Genomic DNA, 21094 nt, shown 5'->3' with positions numbered 1-21094 from the left:
TGAAAAAATACTGAGCTTAAAACTTTTTCAATTTAGCCATCATTGTTATTGTTAAATGTTTGATTATTGCTCAAAATCTTTGTCTTCAAATCTGGGTGTTTAGTAAAACAATCCCCTTAAAAAATTATCAATTGAGTATGAACTGAAAATAACAGAAAAAAAATTAGAAATGAGTGTATTGGTCTTCCAAGTGTACTACACTTGAGATTGCATTGAGTAGACGTGTGAAAAATAAGAAACACTAATTTCATACAAGGTATTATTTATTTGAAAAAATACAGTTACAACAGAGTACTCCATCAGTATACAGTTAGTTTTAATTTTCAGTTCTTAATGAGACGACTTAAATCTGACCTTTGGGTCCATTATTTGTGTAGGCCTTTCTCGTTTCAACGAACCACATTTTAACCAACGGTCCATTTTTAACTACGCGAACTGTCGCTTCCGCGAAAAACAACACTTTACAAACACTACTGTTGTAATACAGAATACAGAATATGTAAACAACACGGTCTGTGAAAGCACTGGCAATAAATTATCAATGCCCGATTGTCGTCTGAAATGCGAGTTTCTGTGTAAAGTGACTGTCAGTTGTCAGCTGCAACGAGGCAGCGCGCGCTTTCTAACGGCATACAGCAGAACTACTTGGCCCTATCTAATTCTAGTTTTGCGCTAGAGTGTTCTAGTGACAATTGGCTCTAGGGGGACGCTAGACGTAGAATTTAGCGTTCGCTAAAGCTCTGCTCATGCAGGAAGCCGCCAAAACAAAAAATCTGTTATCGTACGAAATATACACTCCTGGAAATTGAAATAAGAACACCGTGAATTCATTGTCCCAGGAAGTGGAAACTTTATTGACACATTCCTGGGGTCAGATACATCACATCATCACACTGACAGAACCACAGGCACATAGATACAGGCAACAGAGCATGCACAATGTCGGCACTAGTACAGTGTATATCCACCTTTCGCAGCAATGCAGGCTGCTATTCTCCCATGAAGACGATCGTAGAGATGCTGGATGTAGTCCTGTGGAACGGCTTGCCATGCCATTTCTACCTGGCGCCTCAGTTGGACCAGCGTTCGTGCTGGACGTGCAGACCGCGTGAGACGACGCTTCATCCAGTCCCAAACATGCTCAATTGGGAACAGATTCGGAGATCTTGCTGGCCACGATAGTTGACTTACCCCTTCTAGAGAAGGTGGGCGGCACGGGATACATGCGGACGTGCATTGTCCTGTTGGAACAGCAAGTTCCCTTGCTGGTCTAGGAATGGTAGAACGATGGGTTCGATGACGGTTTGGATGTACCGTGCACTATTCAGTGTCCCCTCGACGATCACCAGAGGTGTACGGCCAGTGTAGGAGATCGCTCCCCACACAATGATGCCGGGTGTTGGCCCTGTGTGCCTCGGTCGTATGCAGTCCTGATTGTGGCGCTCACCTGTACGGCGCCAAACACGCATACGACCATCATTGGCACCAAGGCAGAAGCGACTCTCACCGCTGAAGACGACACGTCTCCATTCGTCCCTCCATTCACGCCTGTCGCGACACAACTGGAGGCGGGCTGCACGATGTTGGGGCGTGACCGGGACCGTAGCCCAGCTTCATGGAGACGGTTGCGAATGGTCCTCGCCGATACCCCAGGAGCAACAGTGTCCCTAATTTGCTGGGAAGTGGCGGTGCGGTCCCCTACGGCACTGCGTAGGATCCTACGGTCTTGGCGTGCATCCGTGCGTCGCTGCGGTCCGGTCCCAGGTCGACGGGCACGTGCACCTTCCGCCGACCACTGGCGACAACATCGATGTACTGTGGAGACCTCACGCCCCACGTGTTGAGCAATTCGGCGGTACGTCTACCCGGCCTCCCGCATGCCCACTATACGCCCTCGCTCAAAGTCCGTCAACTGCACATACGGTTCACGTCCACGCTGTCGCAGCATGCTACCAGTGTTAAAGACTGCGCTGGAGCTCCGTATGCCACGGCAAACTGGCTGACACTGACGGCGGCGGTGCACAAATGCTGCGCAGCTTGCGCCATTCGACGGCCAACACCGCGGTTCCTGGTGTGTCCGCTGTGCCGTGCGTGTGATCATTGCTTGTACAGCCCTCTCGCAGTGTCCGGAGCAAGTATGGTGGGTCCGACACACCAGTGTCAATGTGTTCTTTTTTCCATTTCCAGGAGTGTATTTAATATATTTTTTATTCTAATAGCATCTTGCGGACCCCTGTGGCATAGCTCGCGGACCCCTGGGGGTCCGCAGACCACCTGTTGGGAACCACTGATCTAGACAATCGGCCAACGTAAAAAGAAAAAAGACTGCTTGCATTTGCTGCTGTTTTAAGAAGATATCGCAGTTATTCGGAATACAGTGTGTGCAGAAGTAAAACCTCAACTGAAGAGTCTGGGAAACAGCGATCGAGACTGGAGTGCTATGCTATAAAAAGAAATAAGAAATTAATAAGATGAAAGAAAACGATAGATGCAGAATAACAATTTATAAACAAAGTCAGCACATAAAAACTGCAACTTGTATATCACTGTTACAGACTACATATTTGTTCTTGATTGATTAGCTGTGCACGACGACTTGACCAATGAATCCAGCCTAAATGACTGAAATAATATACGAGTATGCCGCGACGACTCAGCAGTTGGAAAAATGAGAGCACAACCACGTCAGGCCAACGTTCCGAAGTGCCTCAATATTCGTCGTCCAGCAGTCTATCAAGCACCAATCAACGAAAATAGACGGGCAGTTGCAGGAAAGACCTCCGGCGTTTAACATGGACAGAGGCATTCACGTGAGCAGTTCAACGGATCATCGTAGGCCTACTGCACACCGGGAAGAAAAGAGACAAGTCGAAAAACGGCAGTTTTAGTTCACCTCTCGGAAAAATAAGTGCCCCAGCGTGCGTGAAAAATGTAACGGTATTTACTGCCAACAATACTTACTTGAAATTTCAAAGAAGCTATTACTGTACTATTTAAATGTTAGTTTTATAGAATTAATTCTTTAAGTTTTCTCAAGTACTGCACTTTTGAGTTTTGTCACTTTCCTTGCCAGGGTGCGACATGTGGGATGCATTCATTAATAAATCCCTGTAAAGGACAATATTCGAGGGTGTCTTAACAGTTCAAGTTATGCACTGACAAGCAGCAGAAGCCATTCCACGTGCTTCTGTAAACGTAACTAACAACCATTTACAATTAGTGGTATTCTACGCGCATTGTTACATCACAGGAATTACTTCGAAATCTATTAATGCATATTAATGCATTATAACTTGGGATATTGTCTTAGTAAGAGAGGCGTTACTCTGAAAAAATAATATGCTACTTCATTCTGAGTGCGACTGTGCGGCTAACCTTCTTGACCGTGTCCAAATCACAAAAACTGACAACGTCCGGGGGAGAGAGGTGTACTTAATCTCTGCCGCTCCATACCGTATCCGATAAGGTCACTGGCAGAGGGCGACACAGCGATCGGTCGGTACTGATGGGCTCGAAATATCTCGTGGACGCAATTTACGTTTTTACGTCAACCTAGGCATTGTGATACCACGACTCCTGGAAGATGGTCGGGTGTGGAGGGATGAGGAGGGAGGAGGGGGGGGGGGGGGGAGGTTGGGACATTAGGGCCATCAGTTAAGATTCGCGTTAGGCTGTAATACAACCGCACTTTTCTGCTGTTCGCGTTGTTTCGATCGGCTAGGCAGATGTATTGAATTTTATCCGTATAGTCGCCTCGTGTCAGAGATCACGAAGTATTTTCTGTCGGGAAAAAATTGACAAACAAGAAACGATTTAACTATGTTCTGGCTGCGAAAGGGCATGTACGTATAAGCGAAAGATACATGCGCAGTATAGAAAACAAGTCACTTCTACAGTCGAATTGGAAAAATTATTCATTTATTGCGCAGTCCAAGAGAGAAGGCAAAAAACTCACCTTGGTGAATTATGTTAACTAACACAGTTGCTTTTATTGAAGTACCATTACGTTATTACTTGAATTTTATCGAGGATTTTTAGTTGCCGCCGATTTCCGGAGAACTATTAACATCCAGTCTGTCGCAAGAAGAGGTAAAGATTCTGGATCATCGTTTGGGATGTTAAAGCATTTAAGTTACTTCACTGATTTCAAGAGAGTGCTCTCACCTGTATATTTTCTTTTCTTTTTATATTTGTTCGCCACAACTACATCAACTACATGCGCATTTCAGGGTGCCGTTCCGGTTTTCGATCAGGCAGTTGATTGTTGACATTGCAACGAAAATTACATGCGGCATGTGCTGTTTGTCTGAAGAAGACCACTCGAAACAGTAACGGCATTTGAACACTGTGCCCAAAGGTTCATATAGCAAGAGGAGTAGCTAATACTACAGTCTTTATTTTTTAATATCTGGTGCTTCCCAGTTTCCTGACTGATGTTTGCTGACAACCTGTAAGAGACTTTTGCACCAGATCATAAAATTCCAATCAAAAACAGACAGGGGCGAATCATCTATATGCGAATTATTTCTACAGCTCCCTGTAACACCATGGAAGTTATTCTCTGATGTCTTAACATGTCCTAATATATTGCCCCTTCTCCTTGTCAGTGTTTTCCCACATATTCCTTTCCTCCCCGATTCTCCGGAGAGCCTCCTCAATCCTTTACCTTATCAGTCCACCTAATTTTCAATATTAGTCTGTAGTACCACATCTCAAATGCTTCATTTCTCTTTTCCCCACAGCCAGGTGACACTACCATACAATGCTGTGGTCCAAACGTAGATTCTCAGAAATTTCTTCCCCAAATTAAGACCTAGGTTTGATATTAGTGGACTTCTCTTGGTCAGAAACGACCTTTTTACCAGTGCTAGTCAGCTTACTTTGCTGCCTAGGTAGCAGAACTCGATAACTTCGCGTACTTCGTTATCTCCAATTCTGATGTTAAGTTTCTCGCTCTTCTCATTTCTACTACTTTTAATTACTTTTGTATTTCTCCGATTTACTCTCAATACAGGTCCTATACTCACTCGACTGTTCATTCCATTCAACAGACCCGGCAATTCTTCTGCGCTTTCACTGAGGATAGCAATGTCTTCAGCGAATCTTATCGCTGATGTCCTTTCACTCTGAATTTTAGCCCCTCTCTTTAGTTCTTCTCTCATTTCCGTCATTGTTTCTTCAACGTATAGATTGAAAAGTAGGTGCGAAAGACTACATCCCTGTCTTATTCCCTTTTTAATTCTTGCATTTCGTTCTTGTTCTTCCATTCACCGTTCCCTCTTGGGTCTTGTTCATACTGTTTATTACACGTCTCTCCCGATACTTCAGCCCTATTTTTCTGAAAATTTTGGACATCTTGCCCCGTTTTACGTTGTCGAACGCTTATGCCAGGTCGACAAATCCTACGATCGTGTATTGATTTTTCTTTAGTTGGTTGGTTTTTGGTGGTTGAAGGGATCAGACTGCAAAGACCATCGGTCCCTTTTCTTTAGTCTTGCTTCCTAAAGGTAAACTGATCGTCGTCTAACAGATCCTCAACTTTCTTTCCATTCTTCTGTATATTATTCTTGTCAGCAGCTTTGATGCGTGAGCTGTTAAACTGACTGTGCAGCACGTATTGCATTTGTCGGTTCTTGCAATCTTCGAAATTGTGTGGATGATAAGTTTCCGAAAGGCTGATAATATATCGCCAGTCTCATACATTCTACACACCAACGTCAATAGTCATTTTGTTGCAATTTCCTTCAATGACTTTAGAAATTCCGATGGAATGTTATCTAAACCTTCTGTCTCATCCGATCTTAAGTCTTCCAAAGCTCTTTTAAATTCTAATACTCGATTCCGTATCTCTTCCCTATCAGTCCTCTATCCCTTCCCTACCGAAACCTGTTTCTTTTTCTATCACGTCATCAGCCAAGTTCTCTCCCTCATAGCGGCCTTCAATGTAGCTTTTCCACCTATCCCCTCTCTCCTCTGCATTTAACGGTGGAATTCCCACTGCACTCCTAATGTTACCGCCCTTGCTTTTAATGTCACCGTAGACTGCTTTGACTTTTCTATGTACTGAGTTAACCCTCCGGACAATCATTTCTTTTTCGATTTCTTCTCATTTTTTCTGCAGCCATTTCGCCTTAGCTTCCCTTCATTCCCTATCTATTTCATTCCTAAGTGACTTATATCTGTGTTCATGAATTTCCCTGTGCATCTTTGTACTTTCTTCTTTCATGGATGAACTGAAGTATTTCTTCTGTTACCCAGGGCTTCCCATTGTTACCTTCTTTGTTCCTGTGTTTTTCTTTCGATCTGTGTCTACCCTTTTTAGAGCTGTCTATTCCTCTTCAGTTTAACTACCTACGGAGCTATTCCTTAGTGCATTATCTATAGCTTCGAGAGAGCTTCAGACTTATTACTTCATTCCTTAGTACTTCAGTACCAGACTTCTTCACGAGCTGATTCTTCCTGACTAGTCTCAAACTACAGCCTACTCTTCATTACCATTATGTCGTGATCTTAGTCTGTATTTGCTCCTAGGTACGTCTTACAATCCTTCATCTTATTTGCGTATTTCTTGACCATAACGTAATTTAACCGGAATCTTACGGTATTCCAGGCATTTTACAAATATTCCACCTCTTCTTGTGATTCTTGAGCAGACTATTCGCTGTTTCTAGTTGGAATTTATTGCAGAACTCAATTAGTCTTTCTCGTCTCTCATTCTTAGTATCATGCTCATATTTCCCGTAACCTTTTGTTCTGTACCTTCATCTGTAGCCACACGCACGTCTCCCAGTACTATTAGTTTTTCTATCTCCTTTTACATGCTGAATTACCCGTTCAGTATCCTCATATACTTTAGCTCTTCGTCTTACGCTTACGACGTCGGTGTGTATACTTTGCCTATCATTGTAGGTGTTTGTCTACTATCGATTCTAATGAGAGGAGCCCTATCACTGAATTGATCACAGTTACTCTTACTCTGTCATATCTTTCTATTCATAACAACTTCTATTCCCGTTTTTTCAGCTGCTGTCGATATTACCCTACACTCGTCTGACCAGAAATCCATGTGTTCTTTCCATTTCACTTCACTGACCCTCACTGTATCTAGATGGAGCCTTAGTATTTCCGTCTTCAGATTTCCTACCTTCCCTATCAAGTTCAAACTTCTGACATTCCGCAGTCCGACTTTGGTTATTCTATCTTTTTCTCGTTGTCACCTCTCCGTTGTGAATCCCCTTTTAGAGATCAGAATGGGAGACTACATCGGAATCTTTTGTCAATGGAGAGACCATCCCGACACTTTTCTTTCAATTACAGGCCAAACGTCATGTGGATACGTGGGCAGCATTGCGTTGGATCACGGGGCCCTATGTTCGAATCCCGGCAGGGTCGGCGATTTTCTCTGCCCGGGGACTGGGTGTTTATTGCCCTCATCATTCCATGATCATTCGGAAAAATGGCAAGACTGGGAAAATGTACGAGCACTGATTACATCGCGGTTTAGCGCCCCACGAACAAAATATCAATGTCATCATCATCCACATCATCATTGTCATCACCATGCGGCTTTAATGCAGTGGTTTCCATTGCCTTCTGCATCCTCATTGATCATTGGTGATTCTTCTGTCTTTTAGAGCAATTTCCACCCCAAGGGCAAGAAAATGTCCTGACCCTCTATTCACTCCTCCGCCCTCTGACAAGACTGTTAGCAGAATGAGGATGACTTCTTATGCCGGTGGTCTTTGGCCGCCATTGCTGTTTATTTTTGTCCACTCATGTTATTAAACGCAAGGCTCTGAAAAGTTTTGTGCAATATGTCTACTTTACATTTCGATCAAATGAACAGTTTTTTGACCGAGGCTGCCTTAGAGCAGAAGATCATGTCGTAGGACGAAGTTCCGAGTAAAAGTTAATTACCCAAGCAAGTTATCAGCTTTACTCTGTTAAACACATAAATAAGAATCCAACCACGCACAAGCACTGTAGTCCGACTAAAATTATTTTATAATTGACGTCTCACTTGCCGCTGCTAGCTACGGACTCGATTACAGGTAATAAACACGGCAGAGTACTTCACATAAAAGCTGTTAATGTGTAACGCGGTGCATTGTTGGAAGTTGCCGCCACGAGGTATGTCTGAAATGCTAGATGCTCTGTCTAGAGCTGATTTTAAGTAACAAATGACTGAACAGCGGCAAACAACACGCGTCGTAGCCCTGAATTTAAGCTCCTGTCCTAAGCTAACCACAACCGCGCAATGTGCAATATCCTAGAAAGCGGCGTTCAAAAGTCTGCGGAAGGCGATTAAAACTAACCACTACGAGCAAACTCTAGACAAAAAAAATTCGCTTTCAGCACTGAAAGCAAATTACAATTACCCTCCCGGCTAGCCGCGCGGTCGAACGCGCTGCTTGCCGAGTGGGAAGGCGTGCCGGTACCCGATACGAATCCGCCCGGCGGAGGGGGTGGGGGGAGGGTCCACTGGGGGTCGAACCGTACGATAACCCTGGGTTCAGTGTGGGGCGGTGGTGGGGTGGGTGGACTGCTGTCGACTGTTGTGGGTTGTGAACTAGAGAAGGGCTATGCCGTTTCTAGGTCCCCAGTTTAATACGAACAGACACACACACACACACAAACACACACACAAACCACAATTTCTCATAACGGCTACCTGATCTGCCACTATGCAACCGATGAGCAGTCCTCGTTGGAAATTGATTGCCGATTACAGGCGACACAGTCCGATTACGAACGAAACAAGAATAACAGGGAGAAAAAATAAGATCAAATAAAGTCAATACAGTGATGAAAATGACGTGGCAAAAAATTAGAAATAAAATAATTACATTTAAACCAATTAAATGATTAAAAATAACACACTCTAGATTAATATCTCTAAACCTGACAAGATTCAAACCCACGAACTTTTACACATCTCATCTATTCGGTAAGTATTGCGCTACGCCACAACACTGTTTTAGGTAATTATATTTATGATGGTGGTGACACAGCCGGGATGATGTATTGCAGTCTTGGAATATTCTGCTTCACGCATCGTCGGCGAAGCATATCTAATGTAAGCCTATCACTGTTTATGGTAACTGTATACATGACGCTAAATCGCGTCTTGTGCTGAAGTATCCAGTAGTGTGACTCTTCAAGCTCACCAAGTGTTTGGTAAGTGCTGTGTATGAAATGTGCGTATTTCATTAGCATAGTTTGTGTGTGTGTGTGTGTGTGTGTGTGTGTGTGTGTGTGTGTGTGTGTGTGTGTGTGCGCCAGCAAGAAAGAATGCCAGACAGGAAATTAGAAGTGAAGTGAACAATTTTTGAACCAGTTTTGCAACGGAGAGCGGCTGGAGCGTAACTTTGAGCACTCTAATTGGAGGAAACCAGCTCTGGCGCGTGATGTGTCAACTATCAAGTAATTTTATTCGGGCTGTCAGCACGTGATCTCGTTGTGCCGATAAGCTCGCCGGACAAAGTATAATTCGCCATCTTAGTAGGTCACTCTGGCCGCTTCGGACCGCTATAAATGATTCAAGAGGCAGTCATGTGACCCTCAGCCGCCGTGGCCCAAGTCATGGCAGTGAAGTGGCGTGGTGTGTATGTGCCAGTCGCTTGTGTGGAGTCAGCTCAGTAGGACGGCTCGACGTGACATAACGGCAGAGCGAAGCTATCGTGTTTGGATGTTCCCATGAACACAATACGAAAATGACCAGAAAGCCAATAGAAATTAAAAACAGGAAGAAAGACGACTTAGATTAAGTCGTGGGTCAGGATGGTCAACAAAGTACAAGGGGCGTTCAATAAGTAATGAAATACTTTTTCTGAAACCAATGTTTCATTGTTCAGGATTCCAATACACCATTTTATTTCACATTTTTGGCTACAGAATCCTATTTTTCAACGTAATCTTCAATGCGGCGTCATTACACCCCCTTACATGGAGGGCTTATATGCCCCCATAGTACCACTCTACTGGTCTACGTCAGGTGTATCTGGGGTGATCTGGTTTTTCTCCGAAAGAAACTCGATGACAGCTCTCTAATTGGAACGCACCTGCATTACATACACCATTTTGAAGTGTGCGTGTAGCACCGTCACCTATCGGAACTTCCTCAAACTAGAGGCTGAAGCGGGAATATTCTACGATATCCCACAACAAATCCCTTGGTTTTTTTTTTCAACCGAAATTGGCCGAGAAAAACGTTGTATTACTTATTGTAGGCCCCTCGTAAATCGGTCTAATTCATCTTCCGAAGGAAACGAAGATCTACTTTGACCCGGCTTGTCAGTCTTTCACAACTTACAGATTACAGAACGACTATTGTGTGGATGCGAATGAACAGTTCTGTTGTTATAACTGTAACACTTGTAACATTCAACGCGCAGGTCGCCGAAGTGGCCTCAACTCAAAAGACTTGCACCAGGTTCAAATGGTTCTGAGCACTATGGGACTTAACATCTGCGGTCATCAGTCCCCTAGAACTTAAAACTACTTAAACCTGACTAACCTAAGGACATCACACACATCCATGCTCGAGGCAGGATTCAAACCTGCGATCGTAGCGGTCGCGCGGTTCCAGACTGTAGCGCCTAGAACCACTCGGCCACTCCGGCCGGCACTTGCACCACGCGACCGGTCTACCAGACGGGAGGCCCTAGCCACAGGGCATTTCATTTTTACTTGTAACATTCGTTTCGAGCAGGAGTAAACAAAGAATAATTTTACCACCGATCGTCAGAACCACTAATGATGACTCCCGCAACACAAGAAGAAACGTTGAACAGTGCATTATGTCTAAGCCTATGACCTAAGTTACAAGCACCAAGGAAGTAAAAGCGGCCATGAAAACCAGCATTACACAGATACAGCACGATCACTCCTAGACTGTTCAGCATTATAGCCTCCTAACGTACGTGGATTTTTCTTCTGCTGATGCACCCTGCGTAACATACGTCGAGGAAACGGAAAAATCATAGCATTAATTTTTAGTGAGCTAGCAAACAAAGGGTAAAGGCGAACCGACAAAGATTTGTCTGGTGTTTATATGCGTCATCGTTAGTTTCCATTGCAGTGGACACGGGATCATGTAGGATGGTTCGTGGAGCTATTCGAACGTGTCACCTGATAGGACGAATCAGATGTCTGGTTGCACCAGTTCGATCGTCGTGTTCAGATTCGCCGCCATGCAGGCGAACGGCCTCTCGAAACGAGCACCACGTCACGGACGCTGGCCAGTCGTGGTAGTGTTGTGCTATGGGGAACATTAACCTGGGATTTCGTGGGACCTGGACCTTTGGCAGCAATCGACGGCATCACGACAGCTTTCCACTAGATGAACATTATTGCGGACCACCTGTATCCCTTCCTACTTCATGTCATCTCGAGTGCAATAGCATCTTCCAACAGGATAACAGTGTGTCCCCAGGCCAGAATCTTTCTTTAGTGGTTTGAGCAGCAGGACAGTGGGTTCAGGTCGATGACTTGGCCACCAGGTTCGCCTCTTCTGAACCCGACGATCTAGGACACTATCGGACGCCAGCTCCTTGCCTACTAACCACGGGGCCGTAATTCAGGGAAATTGCGTGACCTTTGCATACACATCTCATGCGACGTGGCTCCAGAAACCTGCCAAGGATTTGTGAAATCCATGCCACGCGGGATCGTTGATGTATTGCGCTCCAAGAGTGGACAAACACACTATTAAGCAAGTGGTCACATTATTTGAACTGATCAGTATGTGTAAATACATAAATACGAGGGGCACTCCAAAAGAAATCAATATTTTTGTAAAAATAGTTTTAATTCTGCATGTGTGAAAGTTTTACAGTGTGTAGATACATCCTTCCCGCTTGTTTTCAAACTTAGTTCAACCTGTTCCCGTGAGTGGCGCCGGCATAACATGTCTTCAAGATGGCTGTTACACTTGACGTTCGTCAGAAGCCACGTGCTGTCATAGATTTCCTGTGCTGTGAAAACGAGACAGTGGGAAACATCGACAAGAGGTTGAAAAAGGTGTATGGAGATGCTGCTGTCGACCGCAGTACATTTACTTGGTGGGCAAGCAGTTTACGTGATGAAAGTGGGCACGGCAATATTGAGGATTGTCCTCGCAGCGCAGGCCTCATAGTGCACACACTCCAGACAATGTGCAGAGAATTAAAACTTCAAGCTCGAATGAGTCGTGTTCGACCTCATCGGCAAAAGCAGGATGTTTTGCTGTTGCACGACAATGCACGGCCACATGTCAGTCAAAAAACCGTGGAAGCGACCACAAAACACGTATGGACAACACTCAAACACCCGCCTTACAGTCCTGACCTGGCTCCATGTGACTATCATCTCTTTGGGAAACTGAAATACTCTCTTCGTGGAACAAGGTTTGAAGATGATGACTCCCTTGTGCACGCTGCCAAACAGTGGCTCCAACAGGTTGGCCCAGAATTTTACCGTGCAGGTATACAGGTGCTGGTTCCAAGATGGCGTAAGGCAGTTGAGAGGGATGGAAATTATGTAGAGAAATGAAAACATTGTTCCTAAAGGATGTATCTACACACTGTAAAATTTTCAAACATGTAGAATAAAAGATGACTTTTTAAAAAAAAAATCGTGTGCATTTCTTTTGCAGTGATCCTCGTATGTAAGTGGATAATTAATTATGACTGGCGGAGTATACCCATCTCCGTTCCATATGCTTCCAACTATGGCGTCTCTCTTCGTAAATCTTCAACGTCTGTCTTTGAGTTGTATATTGTGGGTCTACATACACGATGCAAGAACTGTACGGCGGCCTACTGTACCATGCTTGTGCCTGCCGAGTTCGCTGCAGTTGAGGCGTATAACTGTCAGCAACAGGTATTGATCGTCTGCCAGTGGCCGCTACTAGACCACCTCGCCTATATTCCTCTAGCGCTTTCCATTCTGAAGTTAAACCGCGCTCTGGAACACAGCAGTAGCGTACGATATGTTACTTTGTGACTGGCGGCTTAACGGCCTTCACAGTGACACTAGGCGCTGTGAGTTGCGTCACACCCGTTTGCTCGAACTCTGCATCAACGTTATTCATACTGAATGCTAGTACATCTTGCACAGAACAGCGGCAACTCGTTGCAGTTACAGTCCTTGATTGGTTGCCCTTCTTTCCTCTGAAATGTCGAATTGATAAGTCCCTGTCTGTAGAACGACATTCAGAATTAACAGTGCAGGCGGGTGACTCATTCGGCAGCAAAATCTCTTTCGCAAATCTGTTTAATGCACCTTCTCGCAACACGAATTCGGTAATACTTTTAGATACCGTTGAGTGGTAGTGTCCCGACCAGACTTTTCAGTTTGACTGTGCAGTGGAACTTCCCGTATCCGTCCCTCATTATTATGGATCTCCTTTTGACGTGCAGTAACTGTAAAGTAGATGACACTCCGGAAGTAACAGCGGTAACAGTCTACGACGACTATCATTAAATTTAAATTCAGCCAGTCGTCATACGTGGCTCTTGGCATTGTCATTTGACAAATTAAGATTGAGTTTTACAAAATTGTATTCCCCGGTTTATTGCGACTGGGAAATAACATCAAATAGAAAGAAGGCGGTATGTCTATGGGCAAGAAGTTAGATACAGTACATAGAATAAATAAACGAGAATTACTGGAAAAAATAAATGCTTCGAAACTCGTACGGTTTCATAGTGGAAGAAAAACCAAAGAGGAGATCAAAAATCATGACACCAGGTAACGAAATTATCACCGTTTCTTCATATACAGACAATAATGTTAGCGATCGATTACCTGATGAAGTTGGCACTCAATCTGAAGGCACTATAACACTTACAGTGACAAGAATCCAGTTGGAGAAAATGATTTACTGGGGGCGTTTAGTAAATAGCGCAACACATTTTTTCAGCCAATTTCGGTTGATAAAATGGAAGAAAGACGAAGGTAATGAGAAGTAGTAGAAATGAGAACAGCGAGAAACTTAACATCAGGACTGATTGTCACGAAGTAGATGAGGTTAAGGAATTCTGCTACCTAGACAGTAAAATAACCAATGACGGACAGAGCAAGGAGGACATCAAAAGCAGGCTAGCACTGGCAAAAATGGAATTCCTGGCCAGGAAAAGTCTGCTAATATCAATGTCGGCCTTAATTTGAGGAAGATATTTCTGAGAATGTAAGTCTGGAGTACAGCATTGTATGGCATGGACTGTGCGAAAGCCGGAATAGGAGAGAACTGAGGCATTTCAAATGTGCTGCTACAGACGAATGTTGAAAATTAGGTTGACTGATGGTGAGGTTCTGCGCAGGATCGAAGAGGAAAGGGATACGTGGAAAACACTGATAAGGAGAAGGGACAGGACGATAAGACATCTCTTAAGACACGAGGGAATGGCTTCCATGGTACTGCAGGGAGCTGTAGAGGGCAAACACTGTAGAGAAAGACAGAGATTCGAATACATCCAGCAAATAATTGAGGACGTAGGTTGCAAGTGCTACTCTGAGATGAAGAGGTTAGCACAGGAAAGGAATTCGTGGAGGGCCGCATCAAACCAGGAAGAAGACTGATTAAAAAAAAAGACAAAAATGTGGATTTTGTTGTGAGACATCGAGGAATGGTCCCGCTTCAGCCCCTACAGTTTCATGAGGTTCCGTTAGGTGGCGTCATTATACACTACTGGCCATTAAAATTGCTACACCACGAATATGACGTGCTACAGACGCGAAATTTAACCGACAGGAAGAAGATGCAGTGATATGCCGCCGGTGGCGACATCCACAACGTGCTGACATGAGGTACGTTTCCAGCCAATTTCTCAACTGGTTCAAATGGCTCCGAGCACTATGGGACTTAACTACTGTGGTCATCAGTCCCCTAGAACTTAGAACTACTTAAACCTAACTAACCTAAGGACATCACACAACACCCAGCCATCACGAGGCAGAGAAAATCCCTGACCCCGCCGGGAATCGAACCCGGGAACCCGGGAGTGGGAAGCGAGAATGCTACCGCACGACCACGAGATGCGGGCAGCCGATTTCTCATACACAAACAGCAGTTGACCGGCGTTGACTCGTGAAACGTTGTTGTGATGCCTCGTGTAAAAAGGGGAAATGCGTACTATCTACGTTTCCGACTTCATAAGGTCGGAGTGGCCACCGGGCTCCTCGCCGCCTAACGGAAGACCGTAAAAAGCAATGAAGGACCATCTGTGTGGAGTTGCTTGCTTGTTAGGAGATGGATCGTAACAAATTTTTGTAGATCATCATCACTAGCGATAAAACATGGGTTCATCACGTCAAACCGGAAACAAAACAGCAGTCCATAGAGTGGCGCCACACCACCTCTCCTCCGGAGAAAAAGTTCAAAGCCGCAACCCCAGCTCCTAAGGTCATGGCTAGGGTCTTCTGGGACGCTGAAGCGGTTGTCTGTATTGTGCTATCCTCACGAAACTGAAGAAACAATTTCAATGTGTTCGTCACCACAAAAATGCAAACGCGCTTCTTCATGACAAAGCAAGGCCACAGGTAAGTCTGCGCACCTGAAAGCATATCACAAAACTTCATTGGACTCTTCTTACTAATACATCCTCAGGCCCCGATGTCGCACCTTCCGGCTTACATCTACTTACTCCACGGAAGTATGCACTCCTCGGGAAGCATTACGTGGATGATGAGGAGGTTGATGAGGCAGCAAGACGTTGTCTCCGACGTGAACAATGGAGTGTTCCCATGCGAGCATACAGGCCCTCATAGTGAGGGGGCGTAAAGCCATCACATTGAACGAAGGTCGTTTTAAAAAAAGGCTTTTGCAGTTCAACGAATGGGGAATAATATAGTGTATAGGAATCTTTAATAAAACCAGCCTGATTTCAGAAAAAAATTATTATTTACTGAAATCTCGTCATATTTGGAACGCTTGACAGAAACTACTATGGCCAAACTAATGTTGAGTGATCGTACTGCACTAAACGGCGTACGAATCTGCTCGAAAGAAACATATTGATTATTTCACAGCATAAAAATCACTGCGTTTTCTTTCTAGTATCTCGTCAAAAATTACGTGAATATTATACATAATTCAAGGTATACAAGAAAATAAATTTTTTGTGTGTGATTATTGCATTTGACTCATGTAGTATTAACTGTTCTTGGAATTGCTGAATTGTTCCGGGGTTTCGATAGTTCGAATGGCCACCAGGTCCAACCTATTCCGGATAAACGAGGTTTTACTACTGCCTTTGATGATGTGCTGAAATTTCGAGCAAGTTATATTAAAAGCAAACGCCCCAGCATGCTATCTACCTACTTGATGTCGAGACAGTACAATAAATATGAACAACGAAGCATTTGCGAAGATGATAAGCCGTTCCAGTTCTAGGATGGTGGCGCGATTCCAGAAAAAATAGTTTCATTGAGTAGTAAAACTCAGAATAGTTCCTCCAATACCACAAAAATCTTTTTTTACTGCCGCTTTTTAAAATAATATGTTAATTTCTTTCTTATTTTGGTACTGCATTCCACAGACTTTGCAAAATAATCTGGTGTGCACAATACACTGGTGTGCACAATACAATGGTTTGCACAATACACTGGGGTGCACAATACACTTGGGTGCACAATACACTGGTGTGCAAAATACACTGGTGTGCAAAATACACTGGTGTGCAAAATACACTGGTGTGCAAAATACACTGGTGTGCAAAATACACTTGTGTGCAAAATACACTGGTGTGCAAAATACACTGGTGTGCAAAATACACTGGTGTGCAAAATACACTGGTGTGCAAAATACACTTGTGTGCAAAATACACTGGTGTGCAAAATACACTAGTGTGCAAAATACGCTAGTGTCAAAAATACAATGTTGGAAGTAAATTACACATGATTGGTCACTGCCAAGTAACATAGCTCGCTGAAACTGATCATACATAGAACTGCTGCAAGAAAGCACAGCAGGTAACTTAATAAATACGCTGTGAAACGAGCAGAAAATATACTTTTGTTCCAATGGCCATAAAAACATGAAGTTTTCGCAATTTACGATGGTCTCCTAGACATTACAAACGGAGCGACATGGTTCCAAATAGGTTGTGTTATCGCCACGGACGGCAGTACATGCTCAGCAAGGTGGTTCCATGCTGGCCGCAAGTTGGGTAAGGAATTCCATTCCTCCGTCAGCGAGTTTTACAACTGGTGAATGGTCGTTGGTACAGTTGAACATCCTGTAATACGTCTTTCCAACAGACCCCGCAGCTCCTCGATAGGATTTAAGTCAGAGTAATGAACAGACCCGTCCATTCGCCGATTATCCTCTCGTTCAAGAGCCGTTCCAATAGCGCTATTTGATGCAGTCGCGCATACTCATCCACACCTATCTTTCCTATCAAAAGTAAGTACGGTCGGTTCATCTACGACTGACTCTATTTGGTCGTTTCGTTTCATGTCGATACGAAGTTTTACACTGAGGTATTTGTATGAGTTGAAAATCCCAGTTGTGACTCACTGATACTGTCATCTTAGGCTACTATGTATCCTCGTTCTGTGAAGTGTACAATTTTACATTTCTGAATATTTAAAGCACGTTGCCAATCTTTACACCATTTCGAAATCTTATGAAGATCCGACTGAATATCTGTTTAGCTTTTTACAGAGGTTACTTCATTATGAATCGCTACATCACCTACGAAAATTCTGTGATTACTATTAATATTGTGTGCAAGATGATTAACCGGTAAGGGTCCTAAAACACTTGCCTAGAGCACACTTGGAATTAATTACGTCAATGACTCTCCATCCAAAATAACATTGCTCCGTCCTTCCTACCAAGTAACCCTCAACTCATTCACAAATTCCGCCGATACCCTATACGACCGTACTTACTTTTGATACGAAAGATAGGTGTGGTACAGAATCAAGTACTTGATTGCCTTGATCCATTGTTCTCAGGCTGTCATGTGAGTAAAATACGACACTTGTTTCACATGATCGATGTTTTTGGAATCCATACTGGCTGGAATTAAGTTGTTATCTCCAAGATACCTCATTACGCTTGGACACAAAAGAGTACTAAGATTCTACAACAAATAGAAGTCTAGGCAATAATATAGAAAAATAATATTCCGTTTCCGTAGAAATCCTATTCGGAAATTTTATTTAGATATTTCTAACGGTTTTCAACAGTGAAACGGTGTCCATATTCACTGTCACTCAACTGTTCCATAGTGCAGTATATGTAACATTACCATAAGAGGCACTGCTTACGACCTACTGAATTTCTACCTGAGTAACCGAAAGCAGTATGTACTGTTTCGAACTGTAAGTGGTGTTCACAAAAGAAAATTAAGAATACAAAATACGATGTGCCACGGGATTCAGTATTGGGCATTCTTCTGTTTCTGATTTATATGAATGACATTCCACGTTACTCTCTAAACTACGAAGTAGCTGTGTGTGCAAATTGAACATCCACAGAGTAAAAAGGAAACGTTAAATCTGCCAGAGACCCACTGCAATAAAGTGACGAATGAAATTGGTCAATAATGTAAGCCACTTAAATGTGAGCCAAGTAAGACTTGGAGTTTAGCAACAACACTCTCGGTGAAGTAACAAAACTGTACATTGGTAGTGGAATGGTGAGAAATATCTGTACTCTATGTTAACAAATTTATCTTCTTCAGAAACGCTTTCCTTGCCATTGCCAGTCTACATTTCATATCCTCTGTACTTCGACCATCATCAGTTACTTTGCTCCCCAAACAGCAAAACTACTACTCTAAGTGTCTCATTTCCTAATTTAATTCCCTCAGCATCACGTGATTTAAGTTGACTATATTTCATTATCCTCCTTTTGATTTTGTTGATGTTCATCTTATTTCCTCCTTTCAAGACACTGTCCATTCCGTTCATCTGCTCTTCCAGGTCCTTTGCTGTCTCTGACAGAATTACAATGTCATCGACAAACCTCAAAGTTTTTTTTTCTTCACCATGAATTTTAATCCCAACTCCTAATTTTTCTTTTGTTTCCTTTACTGCTTGCTCAGAATACAGATTGAATAACATGGGGGATATGCTACAACCCTGTTTCACTCCCCTGTGTCACAAAATCCTTTTTACATGGGGAAAACGAGCGTCTCGAAAAAACATATGTATACAGGGTGTTACAAAAAGATACAGCCAAACTTTCAGGAAACATTCCTCACACACAAAGAAAGAAAATATGTCATGTGGGCATGTGTCCGGAAACGCTTACTTTCCATGTTAGAGCTCATTTTATTACTTCTCTTCAAATCACATTAATCATGAAATGGAAACACACAGCAACAGAACGTACCAGCGTGACTTCAAACACTTTGTTACAGGAAATGTTCAAAATGTCCTCCGTTAGCGAGGATACATGCATCCACCCTCCGTCACATGGAATCCCTGCTGCGCTGATGCAGCCCTGGAGAATGGCGTATTGTATCACAAACGTGCACAATACGAGCACGAAGAGTCTCTACATTTGGTACCGGGGTTGCGTAGACAAGAGCTTTCAAATGCCCCCATAAATGAAAGTCAAGAGAGTTGAGGTCAGGAGAGCGTGGAGGCCATGGAATTGGTCCGCCTCTACCAATGCATCGGTCACCAAATAAGTTGTTGAGAAGCGTACGAACACTTCGACTGAAATGTGCAGGAGCTCCATCGTGCATGAACCACATGTTGTGTCGTACTTGTAAAGGCACATGTTCTAGCAGCACAGGTAGAATATCCCGTATGAAATCATGATAACGTGCTCCATTGAGCGTAGGTGGACAACGAAACTAAAATGAGCTCTAACATAGAAATTAAGCGTTTCCGGACACATGTCCACATAACATCTTTTCTTTATTTGTGTGTGAGGAATGTTTCCTGAAAGTTTGGCCGTACCTTTTTGTAACACCCTGTGTAGCAGCGAACTACTAGCGTGTAGTATATCTGATGTTAATGACATATTCCGCAGAATATACTTTGTTGTGTATCGAGAATTACAGTCTTTACTGTTTTTGTGTATGCAGTAAATAATCCGATTCGTCGTTGTCGTCGTCGTCATGCTATCGTTGTTATTACTTATGCAGTAGCAATGCAGAACTTACTGCCCGTCAGCGACTAAGTCGTAGACGGCGGTGTGCAGGAACAGGATGAGCAACATGGCCACGAAGATGTTGTAGACGGTGTGGAAGTGCTTGATCTTCATCAGGTCCGTCAGCAGCGACTCCCTCGCCAGAAACTGCTTCTCCGGCAGGGCTCCCGAGCTGGGCTGGTGCCTGTGGAAAAATTCAGCACTTCAAAACCCTGTCCTAGGACTCATTGATTCATTAATACTGATCCACTATCACAATGCAATGGACCATAGAGGTCAAATTATGTAATATAAAATCTGCAAGCAGATTAAGAATGTATACTGGGCCGGTACTCGAACCCGGGACCTTTTGTTTCGGAGGCAATGCTCTTACTTTCTGAGCTATCCAGGGGCGACTCATCCCCCCACCCCCATCCCCGTCACAGCTTCACTTCCACCAGTTTAAAAGGCAGGAGAGAGAAATACGAGGGGTATGCAAAAAATAATTTCCAATGTATCGCGAAATGGAAACCACAGTGAAAAGCTTTGCACAAATGTGTTGGACAGTGTCTCTCGTACGCCCGTCGATCGCTTCACGTTGCTCTTTGCAATTGTGAGTGTACAGTGAGCACGTAAAGATGCCTAGAAAACTGTTTCCCGCAACCCCACATAACGTACCTGCCATGCATTTACTTATTCATGGCAATACGTGGCAGCATACTGCAGAGTTTCCGATGGGAAGTGCTTGATCACCCACCATATAGCCTAGACTTGGCTCCCTCTGATTTTTATTTCTGCCCACATGAACCGCTGGCTATGAAGACAACATTTTAACACAAACAATGAGCTGCAGACCAGCTTAGAGAATTGGCGAAAAACTCATGTGGTTGCCTTCTATGAAGAGAGTATTGGAAAATTAGTACAACGCCACGATAAATGTCTAGGTCGGACAGCGTCCGTGCAGAGAAGCAGCTGGAAGGCGAAGCTAACTCTCGCGGAAGAAACATTTATGATTTCCAC

At 43.7% G+C, this 21094-nt stretch overlaps 1 protein-coding gene across 1 annotated transcript in view; it reads right to left on the bottom strand.

Annotated features, from left to right (window-relative positions):
* LOC126335154 (sterol O-acyltransferase 2) overlaps positions 1-21094 on the bottom strand; it is a 176275-nt gene that overhangs the window by 56945 nt on the left and 98236 nt on the right. The window contains exon 4 of the mRNA XM_049998127.1: positions 20109-20279. Within this exon, the coding sequence (XP_049854084.1) occupies positions 20109-20279 (171 nt within the window). The remainder of the gene's footprint in view (positions 1-20108; positions 20280-21094) is intronic.

Source organism: Schistocerca gregaria, chromosome 2, assembly GCF_023897955.1.
Source record: "Schistocerca gregaria isolate iqSchGreg1 chromosome 2, iqSchGreg1.2, whole genome shotgun sequence".
NCBI lineage: Eukaryota > Metazoa > Arthropoda > Insecta > Orthoptera > Acrididae > Schistocerca > Schistocerca gregaria.
Note: the sequence above shows the minus strand (reverse complement) of the source record. Positions and strands in the feature narration are given on the sequence as shown.